The 10,800-nt window shown below is 47.3% G+C and overlaps 1 protein-coding gene across 1 annotated transcript in view; it reads left to right on the top strand.

The window, feature by feature from the left end:
• The first annotated feature begins 4,440 nt into the window (after positions 1-4,440).
• mura (murashka) overlaps positions 4,441-10,800 on the top strand; it is a 194,007-nt gene continuing 187,647 nt past the window's right edge. The window contains exon 1 of the mRNA XM_065433167.1: positions 4,441-4,630. Coding sequence (XP_065289239.1) covers positions 4,607-4,630 — 24 coding nt within the window. The 5' untranslated portion in view covers positions 4,441-4,606. The remainder of the gene's footprint in view (positions 4,631-10,800) is intronic.

Below are 10,800 nucleotides of genomic sequence, written 5' to 3'. Positions count from 1 at the left end.
GTGAAGCTTGGCTGGTGAAACTTAGAACCAGCAGACAGCCATCGGCTACAACTCGGGTATGCAGCAAGCACAAACGCGAGGAAGATTTCTGCTACGGCGCCGCGACTGCGCGATGTTCGGTGATAGCAGAAAATGCATACTGAGACGCTCGCCCGCTGCCCGGCTAATGTCATGACGGTTTGGTCTATGAACTTTTTGATGCTAGATACTGGTAAGTTCACTAGAACGGAAAGGGAGCTGTAATATGCACATTAAAGAAAGGCATGGTATGGTCATGTTTGTGTTATGAATTAATGCACTGGATTACGAAAATCAAGCAGAGGGAAATCTCACGCTGATAAGACCGATAAACATACAGTGTGACGCAGCTTGAGAAATAACATTGAAATGTCCAAGAATTTAGAAGACAAAAAAAGATCGAATCGTCGCGACGGCACATCACAGTCGCCGTAGCCATAGGCGTCGAAGTCTTTATAACGGAATATTTTTGAACAGTGCTGATAGCGTCCACGCAATAATGTTTGCTAGTGTACTGTCAAATGCTCATATTGTGCGGCCTAAAGCTCACGGCATGGTGCGAAAACGCGCTCACGGCGAAAGCGAAAGCACAGCGTCTACATGCATGCATACGGGCATGTATGCAGACGCGCAGTCGGTCGCTGCGAACCCGTGCGATCGCTGCATTGAGGCTCCATTCTTTTATGCCCCATTTGGTTATACAGGCAGCCCACTATAAGAACATATTTCACATAGTTTACTTTCAGCGTTTGCCTACCTTTCACGCAAGAAGCCGGTTTGGGAGACTCCATCGCGACGACCGCGCGCAGTGGCGTTCACGTACTGTACGTATTCGGTAAAGAGATAGCGTCTGTAAACGATTCTGTGTTTTCAGTTTGCCCAAGATTATTATATCGACAGTCAAAAACTTCCCTCGTTTTGAGAGTACCTGCATAAATGTCCAGGAGGGCTGCCGCGTGGTGTTTTTATTGAATTCCGTAAGCGAAACCTATGAGTAGCGCGCCGCGTGATACCTCATACTACGCAAGTGAGGCGCTTCCGACAGATGGCGACTCCGTAACTCCTCGCCGCCAATACTGTACGCGGCCTGCTAACGGCCTGCATATAACATACGCTCTCTGTGGATCAGCGGAAGAGTCAATTATTCATGCGGTAATTGAATGCCCTAAAATATCTGCGCCAGTATACTAGCACACTGTAGCGCAAGGTAGGACGTGCTCCCCAACGTTACTTGACTAAACTCTATGACTATCGGAGGCGAGGAGTTACGGAGTCGCCATCTATCGGAAGCGCCTCGCTGCGGCCCTCGTAGGTTTTGCTGTCAGCGCTCACTGAAAACACCACGCGCGAGCTCTCCCGGACATTTGTGTAAGTACTTTCGAAACGAGAGAAGTTTTTTACTGTCTAAACAATAATCTTGGGCAAACTAAAAGCACAGAATCGTTTACAAACGCTATCTCTTTACCGAATACGTACAGTGAACGCCACTGCGCGCGGTCGCCGCGATGGAGTCTCCCGAACCGGCTTCTTGCGTGAAAGGTAGGTAAACGCTGAGAGCAAACTATGTGAAATATGTTCTTATAGTGTTTGTATAACTAAATGGAGCGTAATAGAATGAAGCCTCAATGCAGCGATCGCACAGCTTCGCAGCGACTGACTGCGTGTCTGCATGCTTGTCCGTGCAGTGTTTCGCTTTCGCCGCGTGCGCGTTTTCGCACCGTGCCATGAGCCGCAGAATATGAGCATTTGACAGTATGCAAGCAACCATTGTTGCGTGGGCGCTATCAGAGCTGTTCAAAAAAAAATGGCTGTGGCTTAGGTAAGGTTAAGCCCAGGATGCGAAGCATACTAGCCTTTATTTTAGTTGTTGAACCACTGTTTAGCCTGGTGAACTGCTGTTGCTTGGCTATATTTGGTTCGGCTAGACGAAGAAACAACTCATGCATTACTTCTTCGCCTTCAAGAGTGGAACGCGACAGCGTTCCCGTCGACCCGCCAAGGGGTGTAAGACAATGGGCTACAGGGCAGCGACTACGCGCCCCGCATTGGACGCGGTGAGCGTCGAGCAAAGCAGCGTTCGGCGCGGCAACGAAATGTGCGCCTGAGCAAGAGACGCACGCCTTAGAAACAGCGCGTTTCTAAGGCAACACCGCATTCACTAGAGGCGCTTTTGTACCGCTTTGAAGCGTTGTACTCGTGGCTCAGTGGTAGCGTCTCCGTCCCACACTCCGGAGACCCTGGTTCGATTCCCACCCAGCCCGTCTTGCAAGAGTTGAGCCAAAGCCACTTCTCCTCTGTCGTGACGTCACGGTGTCACGTGATTTCATGGTCACCGCCGCGCCTGAGGAGCTGGGTTGAGCCCTCGTAATATGCTTCGCATAATAATTTCATTGAACAGACTTCGGCGCCTACGGGGACTGTGATGTGCCGTCGCGACGATTCAATCTTTTTTTGTCTTCTAAATTTTTGGACATTTCAATGTTATTTCTCAAGTTGCGTCGCACTGTATGTTTATCGGTCTTATCAGCGTGCGATTTCCCTCTGCTTGATTTTCGTAATCCAGTGCATTAATTCATAACACAAACATGACCATATGCCATGCCTTTTTTTAAATATGCTTCTTACCGCTCCCTTTCCACTCCAGTGAACTTGCCAGTATCTACAGCATCGACAAGTTCATAGACCAAACCGTCATCACATTAGTCGGGCAGCGGACTCGGGCGAGTGTCTCAAAGCGCGTTTTCCGAACATCGCTGACCCGGCGCCGTAGCAGAAATCTTCCTCGCGTCTGTGCTTGCTGCATACCCGAGTTGTAGCCGATGACTGTTCGCCGGTTTTATGTTTCGCGAGCCAAGCTTCACGCAGCTTCTTGTCTTGCGGCTACGTGTGATTAAGGCTGACACTGGGCTTCGTTGCGTACGTCCGGCACTGCGGCACCGAGCAGTAGCCTACCATGTTGCGCGCCTTCAAAAGCAGCCACTACCTATTGTAGTGCTTTCAAGTGTTGTAAAGGAGACACTCGAAGCGGGAAAATCTCGCCACCTTATGAGGACCGCAGCGTACGAGGGAATTTAAACTCTCGTTTTCAGCTCGCTTCCACGCTCCCGAAGCAGCCGACGCGGCCGCGATGTCCACGTGATCTCTAATAGCACGTCACGCCGACGGTGGCGCTAGCTTTTCCAGTGGTGGAGCTCGAGGTGAATACTAGGTTCAGTTTTCAAACTCCTGCGACTGCGCGGACCCACCACCGTTCCTCGCATCTCGTGGCGCTGCTGTCGCGCTTTGCTCGGTCAGCACGGCGCCGACGGTGCGGCAAAACACTGTCCGCGACTGTTCATGCGTGTTGGCTGTTTGTTCTAGTAGCTTAGTTCTAGTAACGTTGGTGTTTCCTGCCTGCTGCAGTAGGCTACAGACTGAACGCTGCGGAGTCGGGGTCTGAACCAGGTTACAGTAGCCAGGCGTTCTGTGGCTGAGCGGCCCAGCCGGTGGATGCATGGCCAGAGTCCCCGCGGCTGGAGAGTTAATCGAGGACAGGAAGCGGCGCCTGGAGGCATGCCTGGAGGACTATAGTCAGATGCAACTTAAATCTGCAGTGAAACCCCGCCCACACCCTCATAACCGCCAGCGACTGTTCCTCCGCGAGACTGCAAATAGTTAGTACTTCAAACTTTTCCTATTACCTAAATAAGGCGGTAACCACAAAAATAAAATTATAAGCGCGTAATTTTGTACGTTTTCACTCGTCTTCTATAGTGAAACGTTGAAAGCCTAATTGTTTATTGAACTGAAATAAAACATTTGCTTCGCTACAAATATTTATTGTCAAGTTTCATTCAGTTGGCAGTGAAGTTTAATGAGTAAAACGAGCTCAGCAGTGAAATGGACTGTACCGTGGACTTTTGAAGAGTGATATGTTCAGACTCCATACACTTTGTCCATATGTCTCTTGCACGCCTCATCGCTTCTGCCGATGAAAAGACTTTTCAAGAACAGCAGACGCTCCGGAGGTATCAAATACGACGCCATTTTGAAAGGGTCGCATGACGACGATTTTTTTTTTGCTTCTGTGATTGGCTGGCGGAGTAACACAACCCCTCGTGGTCCGTTTGACTTGGTTGCCAACTGCGTTTTTTTTACGTTGTATCTTACTGACGACATGGAGCAGAGCGTGGCAAAAAATGATAGTATCTGTTCTACTGGACGACACTGAGTTATCGCATTTTATTGTGTTTTATCGTGTGTTTTTTGTTGTTAATATGGTGTATTCTTAACCTTGGGCCTATAACCGGTTTGGACGCAAACAACGGCAACCCAATACAGAAGGCATGACCATCATCATCATCATCACGTTATGCATAAGACGGTCGTAAAGCGTCAACAATAGTTGGCGCAGTTGAACGTTAACAAGTAAAACTACGATCAACTACGCGCTCAACAGCTCGTACTTTGCGAATCACTTTGTAGACGAGTTGTGGGCGGTGTGCGCCGTCTGAGACCCGTTGTGGGATGGTTTGGACGAGTCTTGTGTGCAGGCAAAGCTCGTGTCGACCCTGGCCGAAGCTTTTCCGGTCGGCTTCGTGTGCTCTACATGCAGAGGATCGCTGAAAAAAAGGCAAGTTATCTCGTTTGTCGCGGAGAAACGGGCTTAGTTACTTAGAGCGACCGCCGCACTTGCTCCGTTTGAATGGTATGCATGGGCTAAAACCCCTTGATAACTTGAAAGTAGCGACACTCTCCTCCTCGCGGCGCTTTCCTCCTCGATTATCCTCGCCCGCCGGCTGCGCACGGCGCGCTTTTCCTCCTGGGCTCCCGCCGACGGGCCGCAGGATTATATGGGGGTGTGTTATTTTGGGCCAGTTGCGCGCCCCAGTGGGGTTGAGAATTTTGAGAAATGGTAATAACAGCATCGATAATGCTGGAGGCAACGTTTATGAGGAGGTTGGTTTTTTCTTTAAGCTGTATGAACGGGGTATCGATGTAAAGGGAGCTTTCAGGAGAGTTCTATACTCCAGACAATTTTTCTGCCACATGATCAGATGCTTTACTTCGTGCATCTGATCTAGTATTGTTTGTGACACATCCCTTTGTGTGTGGCTTATTAAGCGAAAGCCTTAGACCTCTGGTTCAAGGTCCCGTTGTCAGCTACAGATTGTGATCGAAGGAAGGCGGGAAGCGAACCAAAGCATGTGCAGCCGCGTATAAGAGATGATCAATGATTAGCAAAGTAATGATTGATTAGTGATTGGATTAAGATGAATTCGGGTGTATTAAGGAGGATTAAGGTGGATTAAAGTCGATGAAGCTGCATTAGGGTGAATGAAGGTGCGTTGAGGTGCATTAAGGACGATTATAGTGGATTAGGGTGGATTAAAGTATTAAAGTGCATAAAGAAGGAGAAGGGTGGATTAAGAAGGATTAAGGTGCATTAAGGAGGATTATGGTGGGCTAGGGTGAAATAAATTGAATGAAGTAGGATTAGGGTGGATAAAGGAGGATTAGGCTGGACTAAGGTAGATGAATGTGAATTCGGGTGGATTAAGGTGTATTAAGGACGATTATGGTGGATTTGGGTGGATTAAAGTGAGGATGCATTAGGGTTGATTAAGGAAGATTAAAGTGCATTAAGGATGGTTAGGGTGGATTAACCCGATGAAGGTGGATTAGGGTGCATTAAGGACTTTCGTGGATTATGGTGGATTAAAGTGAATGAAACAGGATTAAGGTCGATGAATGTGGATTCGATGGATTAATGTGCATTAGGAGTATTATGGTGACTAATCGGTCTTAATACTCAATGAACCCTAATTCACCTTAGTCCGCCCTAATCCACCTTAATGCTCCTTCATCCACCTTAATCCAGCTTAATAATCCCAATACACCTTAATACAACCTAATCAACCTACATCGCCCCTAATGCACCTTAGCCAACCTTGTATGGTCTTAATCCTCCTTTACCAACCTAATCCATCATAATCCGCCTTAATCCTCCTTCATCCACCTTAATCCTCCTTCATGCACCTTAATCCTGCCTAACAGTCCCAATCTATCTTAATACACCCTAATCCACCTCTATCAAAGCAAATGCAGCCCCATGACCCTAATCCACCTTAATATACCCTAATCCCTTTTAATCAGTCTTAATTCTCCTTTATCAACCCTAATTCACCTTAATCCATGTTAATCTACCTTAATTTCCCTTTATACACTTTAATCCTCCCTAATCCTTGTTCATGTACCCTAATCCACCCTAATCGGTCTTAATACCCTTTCATCAACCCTTCACATTATTCCACCATAATCCGCCTAAATCCTCCTCCACCCACCTTAATCTTTATTCATGCATATTAATCCTTCTTAATGCACTCTAATCCACCTAATATTCTTTAATACACTCTAATCAGCCTTAATCCTCCCTAATCCACCTAATGTCAATCACTAATGATTCATTAATTAACTTGAGTAATCATTCTCTTATACAGGGGTGGACATGCTTTGGGTCACCTCTGGCCTTCCTTGGGTCATATGATACTTCCAGTTTACAATGCGACCTTGAAACATAGAGATCTAAAGGCTTTCGCCTTAAAATTTAAAAGAAAAGAAAACTCAATGTTGACTAGCTAACCCTCAGCACCTGCAATACCACGGGTATACTTGCCACAAATTTTTTCAGGGCGCAAAGCAGAATCTATAATGCTGCACTTCCGACTGAATAACAACAGTCAGCTATGTGCGAGGTGATGGAGCCGCCGCAGAATATTGAGCATACTCAGAACAACCGCAACAAAAACGCCGGTGAGCAGGTCGGAAGAATGAAAACAAAATACAGCATTATGGCATGCTTTGCTACGAGCTATAAGACGCCTCAGCTCGCAAACAACGCTGTTTTTTGTCGGAACAAAGTTCTTTCGGCCAATGCCACGCAGCCACTGCTTCCTGTGCAAGCCGTCACGCTTTCCTTATGGTATCATAAAAACGGCATAACCTTCTTCAGGCTTCTTGCTGCAGTTATATGCGCAACAGCCCGGCATAGCGCTAGCACACAGAGCAGGAAACACACCGTACGTTCGCGACGCCGAGCTAAAGCGCCGAGCCAGCCGTACTCAGGAGGAAAATGGCGCGAACGAAAAAGAAAAACACTAGCAAAACTCAAGATCCGCGCGTTTCTAAGGGCAACGGCAGGGAGACCAATCGTCGTGCAGAAAAACGGGGGAAAAACTGGTTACCGCGGAGGGAACACGCAAGGGGCGAGGAGGTCGCGCGAAGGCGGCAGAATTCAAAGAGTGCCGCTACTTTCAAATTATCAAGGGACTTTAGCATGGGCGAGCGCTTAGCTTCGCCACGGATCCCGTTAATTAGTACGAATGAAGCGCTTTATGCGGTGAGGTCAGGAGGTCGGGAGAGTCCGATATTCTTCGCATTAGTAACATAACTTCGTAACTTCGCATAACATTGATTCTCACTATGCAGAATTTCCCCGTGTCCTTCGTTTTGGCATCAGTAATATTTATTTTCGTTTCTGCATTTATTCATCTATTTTTTGTATGACCGGGGGAAGAATTCTAAAGAAAAACCGCTGTCTTTTTCTCGTTCTTTTTTTTTTATTTATGATTTTCAATTTCTCCCCAAACTCTCGCCCATATAAATTACGCACTGCTTCTGACAGTGCGTAATTAGACAGCGCTTGGAGATAAGTGCAGGTTTGCCGAGATACGGCAATCATACCTACCAACTCTCCCGAAATTTTCGTAATGTTTCGTAAATTTTCAATTTTCAATTTCAATTCAGTTTTCAATGTTCAACGAATGTTTCAACAAGTTTCACGAAAGATGAATTCTGTTCTCGGAAACGTTGCGAAGTTGAAACGTGGGGCAGGACAATATTGCGAAAAATGCATACACAAAAAAATTCACCGACGATTACGATACTCCCTAATGCGAATTTTGAGCGCAGCTGTTTAGGTGTTTTAAATTCGCGATATATTGTGGCAAATGATTTCATTCTGAACAACAGGGTCCTCTCGGCGGCGGTGCTGAGCCTCTGCTCGGGCAGGCGAAGCATTTTCACCAGTTGCGTCGCTCATTGTTCAGAACGAAAGCGTGAACACGGGGACGCGTAGCTCGCGTGGAGCGCATTCTCTAGCGGCGGCTGCGCAGGCGAAGTAGCGCATGCGCGGTGGGTCCGAAGCCCACACCAGGGCCTTGTTTCCATATATGGTACGTATAGACCGTTTTTTCGTAGGCGCCGCCATATTGTGAACGCAGTGGCGCCGCCTATGAGCAGCGCCATACTGGCTTGGGTGAAAGCGGTCTTTCGCATGGCAGGTATACGCTCGGCGGCAGGTTCTGGCGTTTGTTTTCGCGGTCGTGCGGTTTGTTTAGTATGACGTGCGTCTTCTACGCGGTAAACGGTTCTGTGAGACGTGCTGAAGTGGTTTAAGGCGTCATGGCCGGAATTTCTGCTGGCGTTGAGGTGGACGGAGCATGCAGAGCGATGTGTGCGCGCAGGCATATTCGTGCCTCCAATCAGCCTCGGAGATCACTTGTGTATTTCTGAATGTTCCAATAACTAATGTGACCTTATTGCAGTATTATCCTCTATTTCTGAGCTGCGATTTAGAAGCCATGAAACATACGCGACGATCGTAACAGCGTGAGTGTGGGTACCGTTTTGCTACGATACGATAGGAGCTGTGATTTTATACTTTCACAAGCGTTCAAACTGTTCGCTGCAGGTTATATTGCGTGACTACTTGGTTCGATGGATGAGGTTTCCGCCCCTGAATAAAACAGTTTTGGCAAGTGATAGCAGCATACCTTACAGTCTGAATTACGCTTGTCCAGCAAAGGGACTGTTTATGAACTGCGCGAGCGTCCTAAGCAGTGGTAGGTGCTGGATTATATATATCTTTGTCCTATATACACCGCATGGTCCAAGCATACCGCATCAGCGGTTATATATTTATAAACGTTGTGCGGCATGACCATGCGAGGCCCTATTGCGGCGTTACTCGTTTTCTCTTGCTTTTTCGAGAAGGAGGATGATAACCGAATTTCTTTTTCGGTTGTGTTCGTTCCGTTCTCTACGACGCACACACACGTATTACGGAAATTTTGTCCTCAAAAATAGGCATCGCATTCTTTTTATGCGATCTCCCATATATATTTTGGCTGTATGCAGGCAAAAAGTGCAATGCCGAAGCGCACAGCTTACATATGTACCGTGCTGGTTCACCAACCGCAGTGATCCCTGTGTTGAGCAGTGCCATCGGCCTCATGCGGGAAGGCTACCGTAGACATATGGTAACTTGAAGCCTAATAGACTTGAAATGCGCGAGAACGATGCCGGTGCATCACAAATATTTGATTGCGCCTGCCGCTTAGATGTTTCGTGGTATCCTTAGGTTGGCCGTGCACGAGCACGCGCCCTACGCCAAGTGATCAGATATTGAGCAGATTTACCATTTCATGCAGCTAATACAGAGACACCAGTTTTCTTTGTTGAATTAAAACTGATCAAAGCAAAATAGTCCACAACACATACACACACCGCGACTGATAGAAATGTGCGTACACCGCGGCTGATAAAACGCGTCACATTTTTGCGCCCCCAAAAGATATTTCCGCCTACTGTAGTTACCGATGCACCGAAAGGCTTCTGTGACGACCTTACATGAACCGACATGGCGTAAGCTTCCCAAAGTACCATCTAAAACATCTCAAAATCGTTCCGCAGCATGCGACAGCAATACTTTCAAGCAGCGCCGCGCCGGATCGCCCAAGCCAGAGAGGAGGAAAGGCTCTCCACGCGCCCTATCCTCCTCGCCCGATGAAACGGTGGCGCCACATGCTTGGTCGCCGCCGTGGAGCACGTCTCGTGCGGCACTCCGCTTTCCTTCTCGCCCTTTCGCCAAACCCTCCTCATCGTTCTTCGCTCTCGCCGTTTTTATCCCCTGCTGCGCTCTGCGTTCGCTATGTTGCGCCGAGGGACGCCGACGTTCAATGCTGGAACGGACGCCTAAGGGCTGTGCTCTAAAACTAAATTATGAGTGTACCGGGACTGAGGCACAGCTCAGGTGTCCACTGAGAAGTGAAACGGTTACGATGCCAGCTGCCCTTCATTTGCTACATCCTTTTTGACCTTTTTGCATCAAACTATAACTACTGATATTGGTGCTGTTACCAACGCTGTCCTAAGAAGTCATATGCCATGTAGGTACTTGCTTGTGAGCCATCATGATTCTGCCATCGCGTGAGTCTCTGCTGTTCCAAGTCTGCTTCTGCTTGTATGCTGCGTTTAAAAGTACATAATCGTAAATAAAGTGCGAATGCACCCACAATAAGTGTGTGTTCAGGGCAAATATTTAAAGAATGCATGCTGTGTCCACGAGAGGGAAGTGAAAAGATTTGGTTTATCGAGAACGGGAAGGGTGAAACACCAGTGAATAATGTTCAAGGTTGCCGAACTCCGATGCGGCCTGTTCAAATACATGTAAAACGCAAAGACGCTTTTCTGAGATAACCCCTGGACCAATTTTAATAAAATTTGTAGCATTTGAGAGGGAACGTTAAATGATAGTGACTGCTGGAAGCGGAATTTCGATTTAGGGCCTGAATTTTGTTAAAGCGATTTTCAAAAATTCGGAAGGTTGAAAAAAATAGAAGCACGAAGTTCACAAATTCATAGCTCTGCATTAAGATCAGATATCGCGCTTCTATAAACTGCATCCATCATATCATTGAAAGGGGACAAATTCTATATGTCATTCTATATCTTACGTGAAAT

The sequence above is a fragment of the Dermacentor albipictus genome, chromosome 1 (genome assembly GCF_038994185.2).
Source record: "Dermacentor albipictus isolate Rhodes 1998 colony chromosome 1, USDA_Dalb.pri_finalv2, whole genome shotgun sequence".
In the NCBI taxonomy this organism is placed as follows: Eukaryota; Metazoa; Arthropoda; class Arachnida; order Ixodida; family Ixodidae; genus Dermacentor; species Dermacentor albipictus.
The sequence above is the reverse complement of the archived record's forward strand: the minus strand, read 5'-3'. Positions and strand labels throughout refer to the sequence as shown.